Source organism: Zalophus californianus, chromosome 4 (genome assembly GCF_009762305.2).
Source record: "Zalophus californianus isolate mZalCal1 chromosome 4, mZalCal1.pri.v2, whole genome shotgun sequence".
Lineage (NCBI taxonomy): Eukaryota > Metazoa > Chordata > Mammalia > Carnivora > Otariidae > Zalophus > Zalophus californianus.
The window spans coordinates 36,486,406-36,513,955 of NC_045598.1; the positions used below are offsets into that span (position 1 = coordinate 36,486,406).

Genomic DNA, 27,550 nt, shown 5'->3' on the forward strand with positions numbered 1-27,550 from the left:
TTATTGAATGCACTTAGTTCTTTTTAATTGTGACCTAGAGAAGCTATGGAATTTGCTTGAAGCCATGGGTGTTTCAGTGTTCTCTCAGCACCCTCACACATCTGAGTCATCAACTCTGCCACCCCACCAACTTTGTTACAAGATTTCCACCAAAATGTAAGTTTTGGGTTTTAAATATTTCATAATCTTGGATGTGTTCAGCATGCCAGAACACTTATTGGACACATAATCATTCCAAAAGAATTCACCTTTAGGAGTTTTATTTAAAATGTGCGATTAGACAGTATGGTATTAGCAAAATTAGCATTGACATATAGATCAATGGAACACAATTGTGATCCCAGAAATAGTCCCACACATATAAGCTTATTGATTTTTGACAAAAGTGCAAAGGCAATTCAATGGAGAAAGGATAGCCTTTTCAATAAATGGTGCTAGAACAATTAGATGTCCACATTAAAAAAAAAAGAGCCCAACATATACCTCATACCTTATATAAAAATTAACTCAGAATGGATCACAGACCTAAATGTAAAACCTAAAAATATAACGTTTCTAGAAGAAAGCATAGGAGAAAACCTTTGCGACCTTGGGTTAGTCAAAGACTTCTCAGAAATGACAATCTATAGGGGGTGCCTGGCTGTCTCAGTGGGTTAAGTGTCTGACTCTTGAATTCAACTCAGGTCATGATCCCAGGGTCATGGGATTGAGCCCTGCATGGGGCTCTGCGCTCAGTGGGAAGTCAGCTTGAGGTTCATATTCTCTCTCTCTCTCTCTCTCTCTCTCTCTCTCTCTCCCTTTGCCCCTCCCCCAGCTCGCCCATGCTCTCTCTCTATAAAGTAAGTAAATAAATCTTTTTTTTTTTTTTAAGTACAATCCAGGGGCACCTGGGTGGCTCAGTGGTTGGGTGTCTGCCTTCGGCTCAGGTCATGATCCCAGAGTCCTGGGATGGAGCGCCTCATTGGGCTCTCTGCTCAGCGGGAGCCTGCTTCTCCCTCTGCCCCTCCCCCCCCCAACTTGTGCGGTCTCTCTCTCTCTTTCTCTCTCGCTCACTCTTGCTCTATCTCAAATAAATAAACAAAATCTTAAAAAAAAAGGAAAAAGTACAATCCAGGCGCACCTGTGTGGCTCAGTTGGTTAAGCGTCTGCCTTCAGCTCAGGTCATGATCCCAGGGTCCTGGAATGGAGCCCTACGTCAGGCTCTCTGCTCAGTGGGGAACCTGCTTCTCCCTCTCCCTATGCCTGCCGCTCCCCCTGCTTGTATTCTCTCTCTCTCTATCTCTGTCAAATAAATAAATACTTTTTAAAAAACTAAAAAAATTTAAAAAGTACAATCCATAAAATTAAAAATTGATAAACTAGACTTCCTAAAATTAAAAGGTTCTGCTTGCAAAAGATACTGTTAAGAGAATAAAAAAAAGCTATGGACTGAGAGAAAATATTGGCAAATCACTTATCCAACAAAGGTCTTGTATCTAAAGAACTTAGATAAAACAAACCATTTAAAAAAAGGGCCAAAAATATGAACACTTCACCCAAGAAGATATACAAGTAGCACATAAAATGATGCTCAACACCATTAACCATTAGAGAAATGCAAATTAAAACCACAGTGAGACACCACTACATACCTATTAGAGTGGCCAACAAACAAACAAACCAATCAACCAACCCTGACAATACTGAGTGCTGGTAAGAATGTGGAGCAGATGAAACTCTGAACCATGGCCAGTGGGAATTTAAAATGGTACATTCACTTTGGAAAAGCTTAGCAGTTTACTATAAAATTAAACATACAATTACCATATGATACTAGGTATTTACCTAAGAAAAATGAAGTCTTAACGTTCACACAGAAACCCACACGCAAATGTTTAAAGCAGCTTCATCCATAATCACAAAAAAATTGGAAACAACACAAAAACCTTTTAAATGGTGAGTGGACAAACTGTGGATTATCCATATAATTGAATACTACTCAGCAATAAAAAGGAATAAATTACTGATACACTTAACAACATGAATGAAGGTCAAATGCATTATGCTGGGTAAAAGAAGCCAAACTCGAAAGGAGATTGGCTGTACGATTCCATTTATATGTTGTTTAGAAAAATACAAAATTATAGGAACAGAAAATAATAACTACAACGAAGTAGGAGGGAGGGAGGTGCTGACTATCAAACGATAGTATGAGAGAGACATTTTTTTGAATAGAACTGTTCCATATCTTGAGAGCTTGTTTAGAGGTGTTAGCGGAGAGTGCAGTTACTGGCACACCCTTGACCAAAGATCTGTCCTCCTCTATTGGGGGAAGGTTGTCCTCTTTGACAGAGTTCGAGCAGCTTCAGGAGGGACGCACATGGAGCGGTGAGGGCAGAAGGGGATATCGCCTAGCTAGCCAGATCAGCCCCATCAACCCTTGTGATGAATGCGGTGACAGATGTCGCAGCCAGATTGCCCTCACATCCAACAACTGTTCTGTATCTTGACTGTGGTGGTGGTTAAATGACTGTATACAATTATTTAAACCAGTGATTCTTTTTTTTTTAAATAGTTGTTTTATTTTATTTATTTATTTATTTTTAAAGATTTTTATTTATTTATTTGAGAAAGAGAGAATGAGAGACAGAGAGCACGAGAGGGAAGAGGGTCAGAGGGAGAAGCAGACTCCCCGCTGAGCAGGGAGCCCAATGTGGGACTCGATCCCGGGACTCCAGGATCATGACCTGAGCCAAAGGCAGTCGCTTAACCAACTGAGCCACCCAGGTGCCCTTTAAACCAGTGATTCTTAACTGGGAGCAATTCTGGTCCTTAGGAGACATTTGGCGATGTCTAGAAACAGTTTTACTTATCACAACTCAAATGGAGATCGGATGCTATTGGCACCTCTGGGTAGAGGCCAGGGATGCTGCTAAAGATTCTACAATGCAACAGGACAGCCCCTACAGCCAAGAATTATCTGGCCCCAAATGTCAATAGTGCCAAGGCTGAGAAACCCTGGTCTAAGTCAGAGGTCAGAAAGTATAGCCCAAGGGCTAAATTCAGCCCAGCACATTCCTTTGTACAATCCATAGGCTAAGAATAGTTTTTAGATTTTTTTAATGATCGGGAGAAAAATCAAAAGAATAGTTCATGAAAATTATATTAATTCAAATTTCAGTGTCCATAAATTAAGGCATGCTTATTTATTTATGTATTATCTGCAGATGTTCTGGCATTCCAAAAGCAAAGTTGAGTACTTATGACAGAGACTATATATCCACAAAGCCTAAAATACTTACTACTTAGCTCTTTACAGTTAAGTTTGCTAACCTGTCTAAACCATGGAATTATACACAAAAAAACCCAGTAGGTTTTACTTACATAAAATTTGTAAGTGAATTTAAAAATGTGAAATTATAAGATGCCTACACTGATTTAGTAGGAGCTGTGCTAACACTCATTTCTGTAAATGTGCATGTCCTTTCTGGCTTTTCTGATAGAAGATAAACAGTAATAGGAATTTATCACTGACTGGGTTCTGATGTGAAATTTTCCTATTTTAAAAAAAAATCATATACAACATCTCTAACCGTGAAGAATCTCATTCAGCTTCCTGGACACAGAGACAGTTCTCCAGAGAAGACATCTGTGATGAAGCAGCCAACACCCCATGCACTTGTCATCAGATCAGTAACGGGGTCTGACTGGGTCTCTCTGACTGTGACAGCTCCTGGACTGAATGGGGCATTAATCACACTGTCTCGGGCAAACCAGCTGACCATCATGCACATGGGCCCAAGAGCCTGTGAATTAGCTCCTGTCCATTAGCCCCTGTCCAAACACTCTGGCCCTAGTACTGTAGTCACGTTATCAGTCCCCTCCAGACCCTGGAAGCGTGATCAGGCATGAGCTCCCTGTCTCCTACCATCCCTCATCTCCTCTTGGACCAACTGTCAGTTAATTAGTTAATGTGGGTAAAAATGCTCGTAGCTGAAAAATGCTCAGCTGGGCTATTATGATAATCATCTGCTGGATCCCCTCCCTCCAAATCCCTCTACCCCAAAGTCAGCCCACAGGACTCCTTGCCGTCTGCGGATGGGAAAACTCTGGAGGAGGTCATTGAGTGGTCACCCATGTTTAAGGCCGGAGTTCCCCTAGCCTCCTGATGCTATGCCAACTGGCATTGTAAATCCTGAAGCCCAGAGTCTGGATTGACTTTCCTTATTTAAAGGGCGCCTGGATGGCTCGGTCAGTTAAGCGTCTGCCTTTGGCTCTGGTCATGATCCCAGGGTCCTGGGATTGAGTCCCATATCATAGGGCTCTCTGTTCAGTGGGGAGCCTGCTTCTCCCTCTCCCTCTGCCTGTTGCTCTGTGCTCTCTCTCTCTCTCTGCCAAATAAATAAAATCTTAAAAAAAAAAAAAAGCGGGGCGCCTGGGTGGCTCAGTCGTTATGCATCTGCCTTCGGCTCAGGTCATGGTCCCAGGGTCCTGGGATCGAGCCCTGCATCCGGCTCCTTGCTTGGTGGGAGGCCTGCTTCTCCCTCTCCCACTCCCCCTGCTTGTGTTTCCTCTCTCGCTGTGTCTCTCTCTGTCAAATAAATAAAATCTTTAAAAAAAAAAAAAAAAGCAACATGGCAGATCTAGGATTCCCCCAAATTATCGAATTTTGGATGATCTTTGATTTCTTTCTTCAGCTAGGTAGATCATTTAGAAAGTCAAAACAGCCTTTTGAAAAGATTATGTGGGAATCATAGCATTATCCGCTCCAAGTTTACAGAGCTTTAAGCCTGACATTCCTAGGGCCAAAACTCAATTCTTCACCTCTCAATTCAAGCTGTTTTGAGAAATCCCTGTTCAGAAAGTTGATCCCTGAAGGACAGGGTGATGGCTAGAGTGCCCCAAGCTGCTGAAGTTTTGGGCAGTTATCAAATGCCAAAACAGGAAGGTGTCTAGGGCAGACACGTATTCCTATCTATCTCCCCATTCTGAAAGGTCTTTCTGTGGGATGGGACTGAAAATAGCTGGCCTCAATTGCCCAAAGCCCAATTTCAGAAGAGTTAACAGCACAATTTCATTGTAGCCATATTTGGTCAATTCCTATATGTTCCCTGATGATCTTTCAGAGAGCAGTTAGAGGATCCTGTTTCTCCCTGCATCTCTATCATACTTCTTCTCCATCTCCACTCCTAAAGTCCCATCAGTTCTCACCAAGGCAGCTGTCACAGCCTCTTTCCTGGGTCCCTGCTACCATCCTGTGTCCCTGCTGACTCCAAGCTCTCCTCCTCTATAGCCAGACAGATCATTCCCAAACATAATTGTGACCGTGTCACTCCCTGCCCAAAAATATTTAATGGCTCTCTATCATTAACAGAGTAAGTCCAAACTCCCTAACTAGACAATCAAGTCCCTTCAAAATTTTGTCCCCACTTCTCAACCTTCCAACACACTCTGCTTGTACCATATCAAGCCATTCCCCCTTCCCCACCTGTGACTTGGACGTGCCAGCCTCTGTGCCCAGGCTCACACCTTTTTCTTCCTTCTGGAATGCCCTTTCCACCTCATCTGCATCCATGAAAAACCTTTCTTCAAGAGTCAGCGCAAATTCCACCTCCTCCAGGAAGCCTTCTATGAGCTCACCTCTAAACTGCCAGAGCCCTTTGTTAGTTACTCTCTTGGGCCTGCTTTGCTTTCTATGGTGGCTATTAAGGTACAGATGTACTTTCCCCCATGGGACAATAGGCATATTTTTAAAAAGCCCTATAACCTAGTGTAGCATATAGTAGGTGCTGGTAATCATTAGTGACTGACGAACAAACTGTGGCAGAAGATATAGGCTAGTAGACTAACAAGAGTATGAATCAGAGGAAGGGAACTAGGATGGAAGGAGAAGCACAAGTCATCCAAAAAAAAAAAAAAAATGGCCAACATGGTTAAGATTTAGCTGTCATCTTAATAACAATAGCTTGCAAGTCCTGGGAATTTTCCTAAGCATTATCCCATTTATTCATCACAACCAGTCTAAAACACAGATACTATTGTCATCGACGTTTTTCAGATGAGAAACTGAGGCTCAGAGAGGATGAATTCACTTTCAGCCACTAGCCTCCTTATTGGTCTTTAAATACATCCCATATACTCCCACTTCTGAGTCTTTACACTTGCTCTACCCTCTGCCTGAAACATTCTTCCCCCAAGTACAGGCAGGGCTTGCTTCCTTCCTTGTTGTAAGTCTCTGCTCAAATATCACTCTACCAATGAGTTCTCTTCTGGCCACCCTATATAAAATGGCAAATAATCCCCCGGTCAGGGGCAAAGCCCAGATTTAAAACCAGTTCTGACTCCAAAGCCAGATGACAAAGCTATAGTCATGTAGGTGAAAGGGACTAGAAATGCCCATCACAGTGATGATTGGTCAGGCTAGGGTCTCAATGCCCATCCCTGGAATTGGGTGGGGTGGGAGGGGAGGCCCATTTGAACCACATGGATCAAAATGGAGGAGGGATGTTCCCCGACAAAAAACTGAAAAACAAAACAAAACAAAACAAAACGCTGGGAGACTGCTACCCAGAGGAAGAGAGAATTCCAGGCAGGTAAAAACAATAGATGTTCACAACAATAGCCAAACCCTACCGATTTAGTGAAGGAGACTGTCTGATCAGTAGATGAAATCACCAGTCAGACTGGACCAAATCATCGACCTAGTAGACCCATGTTGCTCTGGCCTCCAAGAAACTACTCATCAGCACCAAAAAAATGAGATTCCATTTTTTACTTATCAAATTAGCAAGAATTTTACTTTTATTTATTTTTATTTTTTTATTATTTTTTTTCTAAAGATTTTATTTATTTATTTGACAGAGAGAGAGAGACAGCGAGAGACGGAACACAAGCAGGGGGAGTGGGAGAGGGAGAAGCAGGCTCCCTGCAGAGCAGGGAGCCCGATGCCAGGCTCGATCCCAGGACCCTGGGATCATGACCTGAGCCGAAGGCAGACGCTCCAATGACTGAGCCACCCAGGTGCCCCAAGAATTTTATTTTATTTTTAAAGGTTTTTATTTATTTATTTGAGAGAACAAGAATGGTGGGGGGCTAGAGGGAGAAGGAGAAGCAGACTCCCCTCAGAGCTGAGAGCCCAAGGCGGGGATGGATCCCAGGACCCTGAGACCATGACCTGAGCTGAAGGCAGATGTTTAACCGACTGAGCCACCGAGGTGCCCCAAGATTTTTTTTTTATGTTAATACCTTTATCAGGGTGATGGAGTATAACTGGTAGAACCTTTCTTTCTGGAAAGCATTTTGGAAATACATATCTAGATCTCAAAAAATATTTTGATTCTCTGACTCAGTAATTCCTCATCTAGAAAAACTTGTAAAAAAAAAAAATCCAAAATATGGGCAAAGATTTAGGCACCAAGCGGGCGCCCAGGTGGCTCAGCCAGTTGAGCAGCTGACTGTTGATTTCGGCTCAGGTCATGATCTCAGTGTCCTGGGATAAGCCCCATGTCAGGCTCTGGACTTAGTGGGGAGGCTGCTTCAGGATTCTCTCTCTCCCTCTGCCCCTCCCCCTACTTGTGCACACACTCTCTCTCTCAAATAAATAAATTTTTTTTAAAGATTTAGGCACCAAGATTTTCATCACAGAGTTTTTATAATAGCAAAAAGAAAAAAGACAGAAAAGAAGGAGGAAAGAAAGAAAATTTATATGTGTAAGGATTAGGGTTTGGTAAAATAAAATATAGTAATTCCATACAGAAGATTAGGCAGCCATTAAATTAAATGATACGGGATAGTTCATATCAATTTGTTGAGTAAGAAAGCATGATACAAAACTGTCTACATAGTATATTAACCATGTAAAAGAAAGCCACATATGCCCAGAAATGAAAAAGATAAATATATAAAAAATGCTAGTAGCATTTACCTCTCCTTGATGGATGCTTTATATAGTTTTTCTTCTTACTTGCATATATTTTCCACAATGAGCAAATATTACTTAAACATTGTTTTGCAAGTAACCCCTTTTAGCTCCTAAGAATTTGGCTACCCATTTACCATCTCAGCCATTTAGACACCTGGGGAGAAACAGCTGGTGGGTGACACAAGAAGGTTAGCAACATTTTTTGTGTCTCACAACTTTTCCCCAATCATTCACAGAAAGAGCAGTTTTTCTTGCATTTTGCTAGTCCGCCCTTAGAAAGAATCCATCACTTCCTCACATGATGCCTCTTTTTTTTTAAAGTAAAACAAAACCTGGGAACGGACCATAAACTTGTGCTGAACTCTGATATGAAAATGGGTAGGTCTTGGGCGTCCAGCTGTCAGTGGAGTGACAGGACAGAGGGGATGCCCAGGCTGATAGGTGCCAGAGACAGGTAAAAGTGCCCCACCGCAGGCCTGAAATGCCTGCAAGAATTCCAGACTGCCACTTTCTGGGTTCTGTGGACACATTCTGCCTAGAGGCCCCTCAGAAGCCAAGGTCTCCCTCACCGCAGGCAATGACTGATTGCCAACGATGGCTGGCCTGGGAGACAGAAAACAAGATTATGCTTCTATGACAACACAAATGGCACCACCTCCAGGAAGCTTTCCCTGCCTCCTTCCCTGGTCCCCACCAGCCCTCCAGATTACATTTCTCCCCCAAGGAGCCATGGTCCTGGGTACTTTCCTTGCCCCTCTTGGAGCAAATGTCACCAGTGATGATGTGGCAGCCAGTACTATGAGAAGACATCCCACAGACCTTGGTTCCCTCCCTGGCTCTGCCACTCACTTCCTGAACCTCAGTTTCCTCAGCTGTAAAATGGAGACAGTAAGCAGCACAGAGAACTGCCCCCATTCTGGGACCTGACAACCCTATCCTCAAGCTCCTGTAACATGACTGTAACCAAAGAAACTGCCGGGCAGCCCAGAGCCACAAAAGAATACTCACTAGGCCCAGCCCAGTGGCGGCAGCCCCCCTCCCCCGACCTCTCCACCCAGACCTCCAGCCAGCCGCAGCCAGGGAACAGACAGCCAGCGGTGGCTAATGATACCTCTCCCATCTTCTGGACAGAGTAATTGCCAGGTGGGATGGCAGGACCCCAATTATTGAGGGTCTGTCCAGGGGTGTGGTCACAGGCATGTCCAAAACTGAATTCAGCTTCCCCTCAAATGTGTTACCCTTCCTGCTCCCCATCTCAGAGAATAGCACCACCCCGGGGTGGGGTGGGGGGAACCCACATTGGAAACCAGGATATGGTCCTCACATCTCCTTGTCTCCCATTCAATCCATGTGTCACTAAGTCCTGCCATTTCTACCTCTCAAATCCATCCATTTCTTTCCATCCCAGGGCTGCTGCTGTAGTTCATGCCACTATCCACCTCTTCACAGGTCTCCTGGCCTCCACACTGCCTCACAGGGAGCCTCTCTCTTCCTGCCGCTGCTGAAGACCCCCAATAGCTCTCAGAAAACCAGCCTCAGTAACTTTAAGCTCCCCACCTTGCTCCAGTTTGGTCCCAGCTTACCTTTCTAACCTCATCTCCATTCAGGAGTTTCCCCCAATTCGCTGTCCTGTTTCTCACCAGCCTGTTTTTGCTTATGTCATTCCCTGTCATTAATGTCCTTCTCTTCCACCCTTTTCTTTTTTTCTTCCTCCCTTTTCCACTGACTAGTTCCTTTTCATATTTCAAGACTTAGCTCAGATTTCCATTCTTTCAGAAGGCTTTTTGCTCCCCCATTCCCCACACACAATCCCAACCAAACCAAGTGTCCTCACTGTTGTCATTTACTGTGAGCACTGTTCCAAGGACCTCTGATGCTTTAACTCATTCAGTCTTCACACCAAACCCTGTGCCTAGGTTCCCCTATAATTACTATCTTCAGATAAGAAAACTGAGGCTTGCAGAAGTTAAAGCAACATTTCCAAGGCCAAATCAGTGGGTTAGCAGTGCTGAAACCAGGTCTATTTTTTTCCCAATAAAAAGACCTGCATTGTTCTTTTCTATGAAAGTACCAAGAAAAAAGTAAGAATCACTCTTTTTGTCAGTTTGGTGAATACCCTTAGTCTGGCATGCAGTGGGCACTCAGTAAGTGCCATTTCTCTATGCCTATATATACATGCCCATTTGGAGAGCATTTTATATAACCTGCTCACACCAGTCCTGCAGTTTCCTGAATCTGGAGCTCCTGGGAGTGCACCGAGCACCCCCACTCCTGCATCCATCCTGTCCCTAGTAGTGTCAGGCTGACAGGCCTCTGAGGTGTAACTACAGCTTGGTTTCCCTGCGAGATAAGGACAGGGATCGGTGGAATTTGTTCTCACTGCATAAACCACAACTGTACAGTGACCAGACACCAGAGACCTGGCGAGGTGCGGAGCCGCGCTCAGGCTGGGGGTGGCCCCTCCTAGGCTGGAGGATTCCCCCTCGATCCACCCTCCAACGCTGTCCAGCCCTACACCTTCTAATCTTTCTATCAAAACCTCCGGCCCCGGACCTGGAGACCAGAGTCCCTACCTGACCAAGGTGCCCCCACCCACACACTCCCAGTCAGGTTCTCGGTGGCTCCCACTCGGTGTCTGGGGTCTTACACACCGCGGCTTCCGGCTCCCCACCCCCGCGCCCCGCCCCCCCTCGAGCTGTTAATTACAGCCCCGCCCCCAGGCCCACGGCCCCGGCCGCCCCATTCCCGGGCTCCCACCGTCACCCCGCCCGCGGGCTGCAGCCGCCGCAGCCGCTCGCTGGGAAAGTACCGTCCCCGCCCCCCGCCCCGTTCAAGGCCCTGGCGCCCTTGGGTCAGGGCGGGAGGAGTCACTTCCAGACAAGGGCTGGCGCCGGGTGCGTCGCACTTTACGGAAAGGACTCCCGAGAATAAATCCGGGGCGGATTTGCATCACAGCAGCAGGGGAGGAGCCCTCCGAAGTTCCAAAGCGGAGGATGTCCCCGTCCTGTCCCGGACCAGTGGCGGGTTTAGAAGCAGTGGGGGAGTGGGAGGGAAGCTGCTTCAAGGGAGGAGGTGTGCGCCCTGGACGTGAAACGGGGCGGGAAGTCAGCTAGCAGGGAGTAATCTCTTCTCTTCTCCTTGCCTGGGCGGACCTCAGCCCGGGCCTGGGTCCTCGTCGAGGGAAGTGGGGACCGAGGTTTTCTGTGCATGTGTGTAACTTGGACTAAAGGAAACAGCCCCGGCCCGGGGGTGGGAGAGCTTAGCAGTCCCCTGCCATACTGCTAATAATCTCCTGAGATCCCCCCTACCACCCGCTGGGGCCCCTCTACCCCTGTGGCCTGCACCTCTGTGACGGACTACTGTGCTCTCACAGGGCAGTCAGTTCTGACCTCAAGTCCTAGCCCGGTCTTAGACTGCTGCCCGTCAGACTTCCACTCCACCCACATGGGCCAGTCTTTGCAGGGCAAGTCATTCATGTCCTTCAGTGAGGCAGCTCATGCTGTCTCAGCCAGAAAGTCTTTTACCCCTTTATATCAGCTAAAACGTTGCTCCCTCTTTTAAGCCCAACTCCAAAACCACCCATACATCTTCAGTGAAGCCTGTAGGGGTCCGTGCCCCCGCCTTTCTAAGCCCCCAGTGTCCCAAGTCTGAACCTCTCTTTTAACCCTGACACCTCTCTTGGTGTATCTACCAAGCCTGTTTTCTCCATTAGGCTGCAAGTTTTCAAGAACAAGATTCAGCTGTGTCCTCAGTGCCAAGGGGAGTGCCAGGCACTTGGTGGGGACAGCATTGGCAGCTGTGTGATCTTTGGCAGGTCCTGCTCCCTTTCTGGACTTCAAACTCCTTCCTCACCCTCACATGAAGCATTTGGATGGGATGGCCCCCAGGGTTGCCTCCCTCTCTGACCCTGTGAGCCAGTGACTTAACCGGATCTCCAAGCCTCCTGTGATGACCCACCTTGGGAAGGGCAGAAGTCAGCGTTCCATTTGAAATTCTTCCAGTCCACTGAGTCAGTTAACAGAGGCAACTGTGCAAGCTTGCTGAGGCTTAGGGATCCAAAAGGTTCCTAGAGATGAGTCTAGTGCCAACACACCATGATGCTATCCCACCTGGAAAGTCCCCTGCAACCAGGTTCCAGAGCCCTGAAAACGAGTTTCATTGGAGGCTGGGGGAAGGGTGGTTAGGCGATCCCAGAAAGTGAAGAAGCTCCCATTCCCCACTCCTCCCCAACACAGACACACTCTCTCCGGGAGCAGTGGCAACAGCCCCTCAAGCCCCTGAAGACCAGCCCAGGACCACCCCACTCTCCACTCAGACCCCACATTATACCCACCCCCCAGTCCAGCTCTCTCCCGTCTGAGCTGAGAACACCCAGAGTTCCCAGTAGGAAGAGACTCAGTTCAGCTTTTCTCACAGCACAGACTGTCAGCCCCTATCCCACACTTCCCTAACTGGAACTCCTTACCTACCTAGGGCTGGCCACACGGACTACTGCTCCCTGAAACTCCCACCCATGGGTTTTCATTTGACCTGTTGACGCCACATGGATTAATGCTAATCTGAAACGATAGCCCTCAGATTAAGACAGACCTCGCTGAGATTCCAGTTCTCTCTAGTCTGATGACCTTGGGCATGTTGTTTATCCTCCCTGAGCCTCAGTTCCTTCATCCACAAAATGGGAGCAATGATTTATATACACAGGGTGGTTGTGGGCATCACGTAAGAGTTATAAAACACCCATCATGGGGCGCCTGGGGGCTCTTTGGTTAAACGTCTGCCTTAAACTCAGGTCATGCTCCCAGGGTCCTGGGATCGAGCCCCGCTTTGGGCTCCCTGCTCCGCGGGAAGCCTGCTTCTCCCTCTCCCACTCCCCCTGCTTGTGCTCCCTCTCACTGTGTCTCTCTTTGTCAAATAAATAAAATCTTAAAAATAAATAAATATAGGGTGCCTGGGTGGCTCAGTTGGTTGAGCGACTGCCTTCGGCTCAGGTCATGATCCTGGAGTCCCAGGATCGAGTCCCGCATCGGGCTCCCTGCTCAGCGGGGAGTCTGCTTCTCCCTCTGACCCTCTTCCCTCTCGTGCTCTCTATCTCTCGTTCTCTCTCTCTCAAATAAATAAATAAAATCTTTAAAAATAAATAAATAAATAAATATAAATAAATAAATAAATAAAACACCTGTCACATAGGGATATCGAATGTGAGCAGTATTTATACTCCCTATTCCCTCCATTCTCCCCTGAAGCTGCCTGACACTTTTTCTGGAAGCTGAGCACGGAGACGTCTGAAAGGGAACTGATCTGGACAAAACCAGGAATATAAAATACTAAAACCTGCGCTTAGGACCCAATTATCGACTTCAAAAGAAAGCAAAGGAGGTTTGAGGCTTAGGGAGGGGCCATGATTTGCCAAAGCTCAGGCAGCAGATGAATGGAGGTGGGGAGACTGGCAGGCAAGCAGGGAGAGGGAGGCAAATGAGGATGTGGGTAGGGGTCAGGGCTGAGGTGTTGAGCTGAATCCAAGGACAGGAGGCCGAGCAAGAGGATCTCCAGCTGACATTGCCCCATTCCCCATGCCCAGAAGAGCTTGGCATTTGCCTCTCTCTGGAACTGCTTCTTCTGGGTTCCTGAGTTTGCAGTAGTTTCCCAGAAATGCTAGGTAAATATCCCTGTTGTTTACTAAGTAACCAACCCCATAATCAGGCATGAATCCCCATATCAAGTGCTGCCTCAAGTTTGGCTCCCTTTGTAGAGATGCCCCTCCCAGGCACCACCCCAGGCAGATGCTCTCCACAAGGTCCCTTACCAAGGCCTTGCTAGGGGCTCCACACCCCACCCCACAGCATGGCTTTGTTGGTCACAGCTCAGTATCCTCTTTGAAGAGTCTGCTCTTCCCAGCAGCCCCAAGAAATTGTGGTATACAGAATATTTTCTACTTGGTGCTTTCCTTCCCACAAAAGCCAGATGTGGCTTGCCGTTCCAATGTGATAAGGAGTCTTACTAACCTTGGAAAATGTCCTGGGCTGGTGTTAAACCCAACCATGGAGAAATCGGGAGGCATTGTGGCTGGTGTATTAGGCTACTTGCTAATCTTTTCTTTAGGCTATGTTTTCTTTGTTTCTATAGTTCCCCTCTCTGTGCCCCCTTCCTGCCACCCTACTCCCCTCATCCTTAGAAACCAAGAATGTGTTCTCATGGAAGATGTCTGTCCTCTGTCTGGTTTGTTGCAGGCTTCTTATCCTAAGCTCGTGTGTCCTGAGCTCTCTGCCTCCTCCTTAGTGTTCATGCGTGAACTCCTTTGCCCATGCCCAATACCCATCCTCTAGTTTAAACATCCACCTGAAGGTGAAGACTTCACTCATTGATTTCTCAAGACTTCTCTATTCGAGGGACACCTGGGTGGCTTAGTCAGTTAAGCGTCTGCCTTTGGCTAAGGTCTTGATCCCAGGGTCCTGGGATCAAGTCCCACATCAGGCTCCTTGCTTGGCAGAGAGCCTGCTTCTCCCTCTACCTGCTCTGCCTGCCGCTCCCCCTGCTTGTGCTCTCTCTCTCTGACAAAAAAATAAATAAAAAATCTTTAAAAAAAAAAAAAAGACTTATCTATTCGAGGATACTCTAACCTTGTGATCTGGGAATCAGTGATGCCAGAATTCTATATTTCTGACTGTAACTCAGATTTCACCATGCTAGAATTCTGTGATGCTAAGATTCCATGACTATGGATTCTATGCATTTAGAATTTTATGGGTTTTGTGTTTTCATGAATTTATCGCTGACTTAGTGACTACAAGCAGGACTCACTTGTCCTGGGTTTTTGTGTTTGCTTTCCAGAGGAAGCAAGCCTCAGCTCTGGGCTCTCTTCTCTGAATTTGCTGAAGGCACAGGAAGATTGTTGGATAGGTAAAGGGTAATATTCCCACTTCCCCTGGGGCTGGAATATGCCAGGGCAGCCCTGTCCTAGGCCCCAGCACTCAGTCCACCCTCCTCCTCCCAACCCCCTCATTTGGGCTTCAAGTATCTGATGGTAGCAGGAAAAGCAGGCTCCTGTGCAGGCCTTCCACCCAGCTTCCTTTCCTCCTGGGCCTGCCCCAGGATCCAGGGACAGAAAGTTTACTGGGAGACTGGCCCCGTCAAGTGGAAAGAGGGGGAGGGAGGGTTGAGCACAGGGCAGGAAGCCAATGGAGTAGGTACAGGAGATTCCCCAGGGAGCCCAGTAGCTTTCTCTGAAGGTGAGGAAGGAACAGAGGACGGAAGTAGGGGTGTGGGTGAGGGTACTGGTAAGGGTGGGGTGACCCATATAGCATTGTAGGGCTGGAGCTAGGCTTCCGGCCATTGACCCATTGATGACAAGGTACCTCCAGCCTGGTGCCCTGGGGGCGGTCTGTTCCCGTCCCAACCCATTGTCCCAAACACAAACTTTGTGTTTCTTTGCCCGAGTCAGACTCCCAGGAAAACCCAGAGGGCAGGAATTGGGGATAGGGAAAGTAGTCCTCCAGCGCTCCTTCCTGGGAGGGCCCACTCAGGCCAAGAAAGGGCGCAGCACTTTCCAAGGATCACACTGAGGTTTGGGGCAGAACAAGGACTGGAATTCCGGCCTCTTGCTTCCAGCCCAGAGCTGTTCCCCCCACACTCCAAAGGGTCCCAGTATTACAAAATGCTCCCCCAACAGGACAGTTTGGCCCGGGGCCTGGCCGGACTCTGGGTCGGAGGATAAGCCTGCCCCCAGGCATCCTCCCCAGAGCTGCCTGGACCCCTCCTCCAGCCCCTGGGCACTTGGCCCAAGCTGCCAAACCCGATTTTCTGGTGGCTGCCCAGAGGCTGGCTGGAGCAGGAACCCTGCTCTGGGCAAGGACCCCTCGGGCCACAGTCCTCCTCCCCTCCTGACCCCAACCTTCACCCCCCCACCCCCCCACCCCCCCACCTGTGCCGCCACCACTTCTTCCTCCCTGGGCCTGCCATCTCCTTGAGTTGCCGCCTGGGCACCAGGAGGTGTGGTCCAGCCCTACTCCTCTCAGAGTTTTGCTTTTCTCATCCATAGATGGAGGACTAAGGACTGGCTCCCAGGGGTCAACGGGGGGGGGGGGCGGGGGGCGGAGGTTCCAAAGAAAGGGGGCCATGAATCGTGAGGGGCCACCACTTGGAGGGTGGGTTGGGGCAATGTTGGGGGCACAGCCTGGGGTGTGGGGAGGAAGCTCTGCTCTGTGGAATTCTGGAGTGTGGTTTTTGGGGTGGAAGGTGGAAGGTCAGGGAAGGTACCCCTCTGGTTTCCTCAGGTTATCTCCATGAGATAGAAAGAGAGCATCATCCCAGACCGAATCCCCTTGTTACCAACGTTCAGAGTCCTTGACACAGTTTGGTGCAGTGCCTGTGAGATCTGTTTAATGTCTGTCTCCCACCGAGCTGTAACACCCACCAGGAAGAACTCCTGCTGTCTTGCACACTGCTCTATCTCCAGAACTTGGCACCCTCCCTGGCACATGGCAGGCACTACTGATGGAGACAGTTTCAGATTGAAAAGCAGAAGCGGAGGCACCCTAGTGGCTGGAGACCAGCCAGGTCTGCTCACCTAATCCAGGCCCCTGTTCCAGGCTGCCACATGGCCCAAGCCTCCTCCTCTGGTATTCTCAACCTCCAGGGAGCTCTGGTGGGGTGGGAATGAGTGAGCTGTACCCAGTCATCCAGGGGTCACCTAGACTGGAGTGGTGGGTGCCCTCTGGCTGCGGCTGCCTCCGGGAGCCTGGAAGGGGAGGGACCGCGGGGGAGCCATTGCAGAGGGAGCTAAAAATAGCCAGAAGAGATGATGTCATCAGGTTCCCACAGCTCAGCACCCCCCCCAGTCACACACATACACACACACTCTCACAGACACAGATACACACAGACACAAGTGGGGGCGCACGCACACACACACACACACACATTCTTATAGGGGAGGGAAGCTTCTGGGTTCCAGGGCCGGGCAGGGAAGTCTGGTGAGTGTGACTGCATGTGTGCGTGTGTCTGTGTATGCCTGGGTTTGTATGAGTGTGATTGCACGTGTGTCTGTCTATATGCTTCTGTGCTTGTCGAGATGTAAGCATGTTTACGTCTGTGTGCGTTCTTTTATAGGGACGTGTATGTGTGGTTACATATGCCAGCTGGGGAGGTCCATGTGCATCAGTGGCAGTGTGCAGCTCTGTTTATAAGCCTGTACTTGCATGCACCTGTGTTTGTTGCATTGTGTGTCTGTGAGTCTACTTCTACTTACACGTCTGCATATGTTCATGGACTGTGACATGTGTCTTTAAACGTGTGGGCCCCTTTGTGGGCCTTGGGCGCTAGCCCAGCCACCTTCCTGCTTTGACTGAGGTTCAGCGCCACTTCCCCCATACCCTGCCGAGCCTCATCCCCCAGCCTGCGCCCTCTGTGCGCAAAGTGCCAGTGACTTCTCTGTCCCGTCCCTCCTCTCAGGGTCCCGGCAAGCCTTGGAGTTGAAGGACACAAACACAATTCATTTTCTCCTCACAGGTTTCCTGAACCCTGGGGGGGAGGGGAGGGCCAGGCCCAGGCTCTCAGGCTTCACTCCCACCCCCAACCCTTAGGGAAGGGAGCCCCGGACACACAGCCACGCATACAGTGACACGTTAGAGAAGAATCCCTCACAGTGTTTCCCGCCACTGAGACAGAGTTCCATGGAGACACACCCCACAGCAACCCAGTTACACCTGATGACACATGGGCACACACTCAGAAATCCAAATGGAAAATCCCCAGGCCGGAGCGCTCAGCACCCTCCCCCTTTCTGGACTCAACTCAGTCTTGCCCCACCCCTAACCGCGGAGGCTCAGCTGACACTCCTGGAACACACTGGCCTCAGGGAATAGCTAGGGGGCTGAAGGTGGCCCGCCCTCCTCACAAGCAACCCTCTCCTGCCTCAGGCTGCCCGCACCCCATTCCTGACCTTCATTCCTCTCAGCCTTGCCTCCCTCTGGCACAGCCAGACCCTTACGAACATACCTGATGCTCTGCCGGCCACAGAGGCACAACCCATTGAAGAGGCACACTCAGCCACATATCTGCTCACAGTCCCATTGTCCTGGCCTCTCTCTCTCTCTCTCTCACACACACACACACCAACATCTACATCTGCACGCTCACCGTCGCAGGCACAGAGCCACATACAGCTCACATTGAAGCGCTCTTCGAGTTAGACTCAAGCCCTGAAATCTCTCATGCCATCCCTGTCTGATCCGTGCCTCTACCTCCCTCCTCAAGGATCTGGTTCTCTATAACTTCCAAGATGTCTATGGAGACCCTTTTCCCTGTGCAATGCAGGAAGGCCCCCTACCTCATGGGGCAGATCAATAGCTGAGGCCAAAGATGGAGAAATGGTGTGTGTTGCTGACCTTGTGCTGTCCCTCCATTGTCTAACTGTGATCCCATCTGTCCTCACCGAAGCCTGTCCCGGGGAGCGTTCAGCCCCAGGCCTGCCCTCGTACCCCGCATAGTTGTCTGGAAACACCTTGGAGTGGAGTAAGGCCGTTGGAGCAGAAATGATTGTATTTGCCTGCTGTCAACCACTCATGGCCCCTAGAAGACGCAGGTCCGGAGCCAGCCAAGCTTCTGGACTAGTTTCTGGACATTTCTAGAAGATCAGAAAGCTGCCGGGTTGACAAAGGTGTCTGAGAACTGAGGAGAGGAAGGAGAGGGAAGAGTGTGAGGAAGACAGCAGTTCTGGAAGCTCCACTGTTCTTAGATTCACAGTTCCCCAGGCCCTCCACTCTCAGCCAATACACCCTCCATTAAGGCTCTCAGCCTTTAGGAGTCTGCCATCAAGACCCCACCATATTTTGGGGGTGGTATTTCACACAGGGTATACCCCCTAGAGTGCCTAGGCAGGGCTAAGTTGGGGGAAACGAATGGCCCTGGTTTTTCCAACCCCCACCCTGCCTCAGGGCCCTTGGCTAACTTTGTGGCGGAAGGATCCACACACTGGTGGTGGCGGTAAGAGTGTTGTTGATATCTGTGGCCACGGTGGCAGGATTGGTGGCTGCAGTGGTGGCAGCTGGGCCTTGGGGTTTCTGCCGGTACCTTCTGTGGCTACACTTGAACATCCTGGGATTTCGAGGCTGAGGCCAGCCCAGCCCTGGCCTGCGGTAGGGGGAACTTAGGCCCCGGGGCCGAGGGGCACGGACAGGCTGAGAAGGCCCCATGGGCACAGGGAGCTTCTGTAGTGTGCCCAAGGGTGCTCCTGGCTAGGGCAGCTGGGGCCTCTGTGACATAGTCTGCATAAGGGTAGTGCTCTTTATTATAGGTCCTGGTCCCCCGCCCCTCCCCATGGGTCAGGCTCCCTCAGGGTTCTCTCAATGGGTCCAGCCCAAGGGCCAGAAAAACCTCAGCTTGGCCCCCAGGGAAAAGGAACTCTGAGTAGGGGAAAATTACTCCCTCCCTTTTTCATTTATCCACAGGGACAATATTAACAACGTTTCTTAAGCATTTACTGTGTGCCAAAGAGCGCCCAGTACTCTACACTCTCTCATTAATCCCACAACAACCTTACAAGGAGACTATCGTTATTCCTATTTCATATACAGTCGATTCTCATTATTCACAGTAGTTATGGTCTAATAAAGTCCCCACCACAAATAGCGCATTAGCAAATCGAGCCAATGTACCTATCGGGTTAGATTCCTACCAGCCTCGGGTCATAACATTTTTGTCAACTGATCAATCAGAACATGACCTCGTTTTATGTGTGTTTCTGTTTATAGATACCTAATTTAAACTATATTGTTGTTGAATCATTAACATTGAACTCATAGCCAACAGCACTCTAACTTGTACCTGGATGACATTTATCTAACATACTTCCTCGTAGGTCACATCACAGCCTTCTTGCGCTCAGAGACACTAGACAGCACTTCAGCAGTATTTGATAAACAGCAAAATCATTAACCAAAAGTACGAAAATGGGAAAAATGTGACATTGAATAGACCACAAGAAGAACAGATGTACATTATAAGAGGTGAAACAAGGAGGCAGAGAATCCTCTTGTTCAGCCTCAGCTGAGAACATGTGGATGGGGCAGCTCAACATTTTTGCAGCTCTGCAAATGTCCACGAATAACCACAAAAGTGACATGAGTATTGGTGCGGGGTTACAAATAAATTCTAGTGAGTAGGTAAATTCACAGATATGGAAGCCATGAATAATGAGGATCGACTGTATAAGGAAACTGAGGCTCAGTTAGGTGAGGTCACACAATTAGAGGCAGGCAGGGGTTCCCATCCATGATGGCTACGGTCCAAAGCCCAGACATTTAACTCTTGCTGTTCTACGCTCATTTACTCATTCAATCATTCAGGAATTGTTCACTAACAACTTCATGTGTGCTGGGCACTGAAGTCATAGACGGAGGTGACCTGGTTCCAAGTCTTCCTGAGGGGAAAGAGAAAGCCGTTCATTAGTGCAGGTGGAGGAACAGCTGGGTCCCTACGGGAATGTAAGCTGTGTCAATGCTTTCTTGTAGCAGACAGGAATGTCAGTGGCTCCGCCAGGACTTGCACTGAGTTGTTGTGGAACACTGGACTTCAGCCCCCTCTCTCTTTCCCTCTTACTCCACCTCCAGCCCTCCTTCCCAGCCTCCATCTTTTCTCTGGACCTGTAGGAACCTGCAAGGAGGGTTTGGGCACCACCCTTAAAGGCCCTACACCACCTTCCCCTCCCTTTTCTACTCTTGCCATCCTTAGTCTTAGAAAATGGACCTTGCTCCCATCAACTTCTAGCCCCTACTCCTGTAAACCCACTTGCCCTTGGCCATTTTCTTCCTCAAGCCCCAGACCAAGGCCTCCTCTCCTGTTCTTTCTGGAAGTCAGCTCCTCCTGCCTTCTTAGAGATTCCATCACTAAAGACAGTCTGCTTGGTGGTTAAGATACAGACTCTGGCACCAGACTGACTAGGGGTGAATCCTGGATTCGCACTTACAAGCTGTGTGATCATGGCAAGTACTTAACCTTCCCGTACCTCTGTTTCCCCATATTTAAAAAGGGGGAAAGGGGCGCCTGGGTGGCTCAGTCGTTAAGCGTCTGCCTTGGGCTCAGGTCGTGATCCCAGGGTCCTGGGATCGAGCCCCACATCGGACTCCCTGCTCGGCGGGAAGCCTGCTTCTCCCTGTCCCACTCCCTCTGCTTGTGTTCCCTCTCTCGCTGTGTCTCTCTCTGCAAATAAATAAATAAAATCTTTAAAAAAATAAAATAAATAAAAAGGGGGAAAAAGAGAATCTATCTCATAGGATTGTTGTGAAGAGGGGGGAAAAGACCATATATGTAATGCATTTAAAACACAATCTACACAGATATTAGCATTACTGACCCCCCCCGTTTCTTCAGCTGCTTCCTCCCATTATAAGAAACAAAAATTAGTGTCAAATATATTCAAATTTTTAAAAAATTTTAAAAGTCCCCTTTGTCCATCCCACACCCCCTCTGGCCATGACTCTCCCTACTCTGACTTTCCCTGTCTGTGGTCATTCCTGTTTTTCCCAGAGTGGGGAGAAAATCTTATATAAAATCCTTATAACTATTCTGTTATATAGACCAGGAAACAGGCTTAAAACTGAGCTTAAGAAATCCCCCCACCCCGGGGTCACACAGCTAGGAAGCATCAGAACCAGCATGGGAGTGCCTGGCCTGAGTGGCTCCAAAGCCAGAACTTCCACAGCACCTCGATGTGGGAGCATTGGAGTGAAAAGAGGCAGGCAGGGGTTCAAATGAAGCCCTTGAGTGATTCATGTAGACTGAGACTGCGAAGTTTTAGAATTGGGGGTGATGCTTTTGTGGGATCATGGTGCCACCTTCTGGCAGAAAGGAAAGGGGTGCTTGACAGATTGCTAAGAACACTGGATGGGGGGGAAGCAAGAGAAAGGAAGGGGAGGGAGGCGGGTAAGGAGGAAAGACGAAGGGAGGAAAAAGATGGGGAAATTGAAATTTTATAGAGGGAAAAGGTCTAGGAGTCACATGCTACTCAGAGGAGGGGGTAGAAGCTGCTAAACCTGGGTCACTTCCTTGAAAGTGTGTGTGTGTGTGTGTGTGTGTGTGTGTGTGTGTGTGTGTGTGCTTGAGAGTGTGTGTGAGAGACAGAGACAGAGAGAGAGAGACTTTAAGTATGTCCCTCGGATGTTGTTTTGTGGTTTCTTACTTGCCGGGAGTCAGTCCACACACAGTGCAGTGTGTGAGGCATGTATGCGTGTGTGCACTCATGAGCACGGGTAGGTGTTTATGTATGTATCTGTGTGTGCAGATGTGTGTGCCCATGAGCACATGGGGTATGGATGAATGGATCAGCAGATGTAGGCCAGAAAGCATCCATGCACCGTTGCGGTGGAGGGCACTTGGAGATTCTGGGGGCCGTTGCGGTGGAGAGCACTCAGAGATTCTGGGGGCCGCTTGCTTACCCTCCGACTTCTCTTCCTTCTTCAGATCAGGAAGGGTGTTGCTGTGGTTGGCGTTGCCAGGCCGACAAGGCCTGTGGCTATGGGGACAGATCTCCAGGCAGCAGGGGGCAGCAGGGAAAGAAGAAGCTGACTGGCTGCGGGGTGGGGCAGGGTGGGAAGGTAAGCAGAGGACTTTAAAACTCCTGCCCCACCTGCAGGTGAGCAGCAGTGCCCGAGAGCCAGCTCCGTCTCATGGCCTGCACCCTCGAGTGGCAAATCCCTGGAGTAGTCTGTCCCCTCTGGAGCCTCAGCAGATCCTTCAGTTCCTTCAGAACTCACTACCAAGAGCCCTGAACAGGTGATGGCACAGGATAGAGATAGTCCTATGAAGTAAAATCAACCTGGAAACAGGTTTGGGAAGCTGGAAGGCAAATGGGGAGGGTCCTAAAAGAGTCCAGGGTTGGTTTGGTGGAGGAGTCCAGGATATGTAGGTGCCAAGGAAGGGCGTGGAGTGACCTGTGGTGTGGGGGCTGGGCTTGGGGTGCCAGTGGAGAAACCTGGGGTGTCAGTATCTGAGTGTCAGGCGCTGGGAGAGGGCCTGAGCCCTACAGAGAGGCAGAGGTGTCAGGATAGGACTTCGGAAAAGTCCCGAGGTGTCAGAGGCTAGATGCGGGGGAATTTGGGTGATTTATGGGTCCTGGATGCTGGGGTCTCGTATGTCAGGGTCCAAATGCCAGGGCTAGCCCAGGTGGCAGTGGAGGCGGGCGGCACGAATTCCTAACTCACACTTGTCTGCCTCCCAGGAGCCACCATGCAGTGCTTCAGCTTCATTAAAACCATGATGATCCTCTTCAATTTCCTCATCTTTGTAAGTATGAGGGTTGTGGGATTTTCGGGCCTCCCTGTGGGAGTGGGTCACAACCTAAGCAGAGCTCAAGCTGGGAAATGGGAGATCGCTGTGCCCAGACTCTGTTGCGCAAGTTTCCCATTATGATAAGGTGCAGAAGTCTCCCCAAATGCTGAGTACTGGTCTCAGGAGCAGCCTGGCTGCCACATAAGTTGGGGTAGAGAAGCTTAGGAGAAGCTCCTCCTTTCCAGGAAACTTCAGACCCGACTTAGAGCAGGGTAGGATAGGCTAACAGGAATGATGTCCCCGTTTTATAGGCATTGGGGGCCCAGGGAGGGGAAGAGGTTTGCCCAAGTTTACCTAGTGTACAAGGAAATTCAGTGGCCTCTGTAGGGTGGACGGAGAATTGAAAGGAGAGATGCCCAGAGACCTCAGAGCAGAGAGTCGGCCTACAGCAACCCTTATTCATTCAACAAACATTTATTGCCTAAGACTCTGTGCTAAGTGCTGGGGGAAAGGTGAGTGAGCTCTTTCTCTGCCCTTGAGGATCTCAGGTCCAGCAGGCCAGATAAGCAGACAGTTGCAACATGCAACGCCTGGCCTTAGCACAGGGGCTATGGGAGCCCCCAGGAGGGGGGCTTGAACCCTGGTCAGAGAAGACTATCTGGAGGAAATAGCTGAGACTGGACATTTATGCTGGGTGAAGGGGTTGTAAAGCATGCAAAAAGGCCCAGAGGCAATGAAATCAGGTATCGTTCAGGAAACCAGGAACAGACTGTGTAGGGCATGTCTGAGGAAGCTGAGTAATGAGGCATGACCCTGGAGATGGTGGTGGAGATGGGGAGAAATGGACTAAGGAAAAGCCCACAGATGCTGGCTGAGGGACAGAAGGAGGGGCAAGGGAAACAGAGGCTTCAAAGATAAAGCCCATGTCTCTGGTCTGAGCAACCCAGGGGATGTCTCCCCGGCAGCTGCGTACCCAATGGGGTTGCAGCTCTGGTTGGAGCTGGACATGGATATTTGGAAGTCACATGACCACAAATAATCAGCGAAACCATGGGAGTGGGTAAGAGCTCTCAGGCTGAGTGAGTTCAGCGAAACCGAGCTTACAAGGGATATGTGGAGAAATGGCCACCAGGAAGCAGATAAAGAGTAACAGGAGGAAAACAAGGAGATCACAATCTCAGAGAGGTCAGGAGGGTATGGCGCACAAAGTGCCCACCCGATTTAGCTCAGGATGGCACCACAGACCTTGGAGCCACTTTAGAGTGGCTTAGAGTGAGTAGAAGGTGAGGAGGTGGAGACGTGAAGTATAGAGGGATTTGGAGAAATTGGGCTACGGGTATGTGACCTCTCTGACTCCGATATGGTGCATGCCCTGGGCTCCTTTTGGCTTCAGGGAAGTAGCCTTTATCCATATATCTGGGGAAGGCAGAGGGATCCCAGCAATATGGAGAGCAGGTGTTCTGGCCCGAGGGGGTTAAAGGCAAATCCGGTTTGGTTTCTGGCCTCTGTTGCTCAGGCTTTGCCAGGCTGGGCAAGGCAGGGCAGGTCTCAGGCTCCTTGAAATTTGACCCTGTAGGCTGGGGGCCCAGCTTTCTGTCCTTGAGTAAACATGCCTGGGATCTAGCCACAATCTGCCGTCTCACTCCTGGTTCTAGCCTCAGTTTCTACAGCTGGGGACTGGGCACCAAGGTGGTATCAGGCTGGTTCATCCACTGATGCTCTGGATCAGCAAGGCTTTGCTCTAAGAGCTGTGGCATCTGGACAGCGTACCTCCTCCCCCTCTGGGCCTCTGGATTCCCTGAGGTTTGGGGTTGAGCCAGAGAGCCTCTAAAAGAGGCCCCGGCTCTACTCCCCCTCTGGTGCCTCAGTTTTCCTAGTGAGGCAACGAGGGGTCTAGGTTAGATGAAGGGCAGGCCTGGAGTTTAATCCTGGAAAGGAGGCAAATGGGGCCCCAAGGTAGGTGTCCTTTCTCACAGAGTCCCACTCCACGGTTGGAAGCAGGTGTAAACCTCAGCCCCGCCTCTATTGCTATGGTGACTGGTGAGCCTGTTCAGGGCTTCCACCCCACTGTTTCACCTGTCCCAGGACAGAGGCGGTCAACTCCACAAGGAAATTGGGTGGGAGGCCCTGCTGGCCTCACCCGCTTCCCTCCTAGCTATGTGGCAGGACCCTGACAGCAGTGGGGAAAAGTCTTGCCTTGCCCTCCCCCATCCTGTGGATATTTCTAGAACCCCCGATCTCATTTATATCTGCATTGGTGTGCAGCCTGGTGCTGGCTATGGGTGGCCCAGCTCCCATCCTTCTGGCTCTACAGAATGTTTTTCCTCCCTGCAGGATGAGTTTTTAGACTCCTTAGCCAATAAAAGGAGAAATTTCTCATTTTCCATCTTCCTGACTCAACTGCGTGGTAAGGAGCTGCTTGCCCACACCGCTTTAAGGCCTGCCTCTCTGTCCCCAGCTGTGTGGTGTCGCCCTGTTGGCCGTGGGCATCTGGGTGTCAGTCGATGGGTCGTCCTTCCTGAAGATCTTCGGGCCGCTGTCGTCCAGTGCCGTGCAGTTTGTCAACGTGGGCTACCTCCTCATCGCTGCGGGCGCAGTGCTCTTTGCTCTCGGTTTCCTGGGCTGCTACGGTGCTCAGACTGAGAACAAGTGTGCCCTCATGATGGTGTGTCAAACCCAGCTCCCCGGGCCCATACCCGAGACCCAGGGTCCCCACACCCTTGAATCCAGGCCCTGGGGATCCCCAAACCATGCTCTGGACTCCAGGGCCCTCAGTAGAGGGGGCCGCGGCCTCCTTTTACTGGGTGGTGGGTTACAAGTAAGGCTTGAGGGACCGTCTCTCTCTCAAACTCAGAGTTCTGTTCCCCATCCAGTTCTTCTTGATCCTCCTCCTCATCTTCGTCGCAGAGGTAGCAGGAGCTGTGGTTGCCCTGGTGTACACCACCACGGTGAGGGGGGGCGGGGCGAACCGCGGTGGTGAGGAGGGGGCGGGGCGAACCCACGTGGTGAGGGGGCGGGGCGAACCACCATGGTGGGGGGGCGGGGCAAGGGGGGAGATGGGGAAGGGCCCTGCAAGTGGGCTGTGGCCTGTGCGTGGCCACCTTCCCGGGCCAGGCCCTGAGCACTGGCCTGCCCCCCGCCCCTCCAGGCTGAGCAGCTCCTAACCTTGCTGGTAGTGTCCTCCATCAAGCACGACTACGGTTCCCAGAAGGATTTCACCCAAGTGTGGAACACCACCATGGATGGGGTAAGGTGGGCTAGGGGAGATTTGGGGGTGGGGGGGGGGGAAGAAGCAAGGCCCTGCTGACCACCCATCCCGCCTCCTCTTCAGCTCAAGTGCTGTGGCTTCAACAACTACACGGACTTTCAGGACTCTCCCTACTTCATGAAGAACAGTACCTTTCCCCCGTACTGTTGCTCCGACAATGGCAAGGGCACAGCCCCAGGACCCTGCACTGAGGAGAAGGCGAAGGAGGACAATGTACAGGTGTGGCATGGAAGGTGGGGGCTGCATTCATGGCCTCAAAGTGCTGAATGAGGGAGGGGCACAGCTGCTGACTGGCTGCTCTCCCCCACCCCAAGGGTTGTTTCAGTCAGCTTCTGCATGATATCCGAACCAACGCAGTCACCGTGGGTGGTGTGGCAGCCGGAATTGGAGGCTTGGAGGTAAGGGGATGAGGAATGGGGGGGGGGGGGGGGCAGGATAACCCCACTGGACCAGGCTGCTTGACCCATCTTGGAGGCCTTGCTGGAGGAGACAGACTTCTACTGGAGCTTCCTGCAGGGTATCCGGGAGGCAGGGGACTAAAGCGTAAGGGCCCTCAGCACATCCCTCACCTCTGCCCGTTCCTTTCCCACCAGCTGGCTGCCATGATTGTGTCCATGTATCTGTACTGCAATTTGAAATAAGTCTGCTTCTGCCTCCGCCACCGCCTGCTGCCACCTAAGAACTGGGGAGAGGCACCCTGGCGCCGCCAAGCAACAGTGACTGGGGTGGGGACAGTATCCAACGGTGTCACTTGGGCCAGAGTGGGCTGGCCTTGCTGCTCTGGACTTGGGGCCAAATAGGGGATGGCCCCCTTCAGGCTGTGCCTGACTTTTCCTTCTATGGGTGGGGTCGGGGTCAGAACCTCTAAGGCAGCCAGTTCTCCTGCCCACGCTTCCAGTCTGTCCCTCAAACCCTTGGCAGCCCCTCCAGCCCAGGGGTCCTCTTGGTGACCCCAGGAGGCCTCTGGGGGATGAGAGAACGACACCCTATCACGCAGGCATATGTAAAATCAGCAGGCACCGACAGAGAGGTAGAAGGCACTTCAGAACTCATTACCCAATTAAAATGTCTTCATTCGAACTCTTTCCATGCATTCTTGGAGAGGCAGGCCCGCCTTGCCC

At 50.2% G+C, this 27,550-nt stretch overlaps 3 protein-coding genes across 4 annotated transcripts in view; 1 reads left to right on the plus strand and 2 right to left on the minus strand.

Annotated features, from left to right (window-relative positions):
* PIK3R3 (phosphoinositide-3-kinase regulatory subunit 3) overlaps window positions 1–16,567 on the minus strand; it is a 157,511-nt gene extending 140,944 nt beyond the window's left edge. The window contains exon 1 of the mRNA XM_027574524.2: window positions 16,464–16,567. The gene's annotated coding sequence lies outside the window, so the exon portion shown is untranslated. The remainder of the gene's footprint in view (window positions 1–16,463) is intronic.
* TSPAN1 (tetraspanin 1) lies at window positions 98–27,509 on the plus strand. Of its 2 annotated transcripts, XM_027574550.1 has the most exons (9): window positions 98–156; window positions 22,527–22,666; window positions 23,112–23,176; window positions 25,620–25,826; window positions 26,035–26,109; window positions 26,310–26,408; window positions 26,493–26,648; window positions 26,744–26,827; window positions 27,023–27,509. In XM_027574550.1, the coding sequence occupies exons 3-9, from the start codon at window positions 23,120–23,122 to the stop codon at window positions 27,068–27,070; spliced, it is 726 nt and encodes a 241-aa protein (XP_027430351.1). In that variant the 5' UTR covers window positions 98–156; window positions 22,527–22,666; window positions 23,112–23,119; the 3' UTR covers window positions 27,071–27,509. The 2 variants fall into 2 exon arrangements, with proteins under 2 accessions (XP_027430351.1, XP_027430343.1); XM_027574542.1 differs by lacking the exon at window positions 98–156 and having other exon boundaries at window positions 22,493–22,666.
* Window positions 18,128–19,115, minus strand: P3R3URF (PIK3R3 upstream reading frame). The gene is made up of 2 exons (XM_027574583.2): window positions 18,846–19,115; window positions 18,128–18,565 (listed from the first exon to the last, which is right to left on the minus strand). The coding sequence occupies exons 1-2, from the start codon at window positions 19,087–19,089 to the stop codon at window positions 18,522–18,524; spliced, it is 288 nt and encodes a 95-aa protein (XP_027430384.1). The 5' UTR covers window positions 19,090–19,115; the 3' UTR covers window positions 18,128–18,521.
* Window positions 27,510–27,550: the final 41 nt, after the last annotated feature.

Coding starts and splice junctions, on each gene's coding strand:
- TSPAN1 (XM_027574550.1), top strand. CDS start 23,120: ATGCAGTGCTTCAGCTTCATTAAAACCATGATGATCCTCTTCAATTTC. Junction 23,177..25,619: donor TCTTCAATTTCCTCATCTTT/GTAAGTATGAGG, acceptor CTCTGTCCCCAG/CTGTGTGGTGTCGCCCTGTT. Junction 26,649..26,743: donor CGAAGGAGGACAATGTACAG/GTGTGGCATGGA, acceptor CCCCACCCCAAG/GGTTGTTTCAGTCAGCTTCT.
- P3R3URF (XM_027574583.2), bottom strand. CDS start 19,089: ATGGGGCCTTCTCAGCCTGTCCGTGCCCCTCGGCCCCGGGGCCTAAGT. Junction 18,566..18,845: donor GTGGATCCTTCCGCCACAAA/GTTAGCCAAGGG, acceptor TCCTCTCCTCAG/TTCTCAGACACCTTTGTCAA.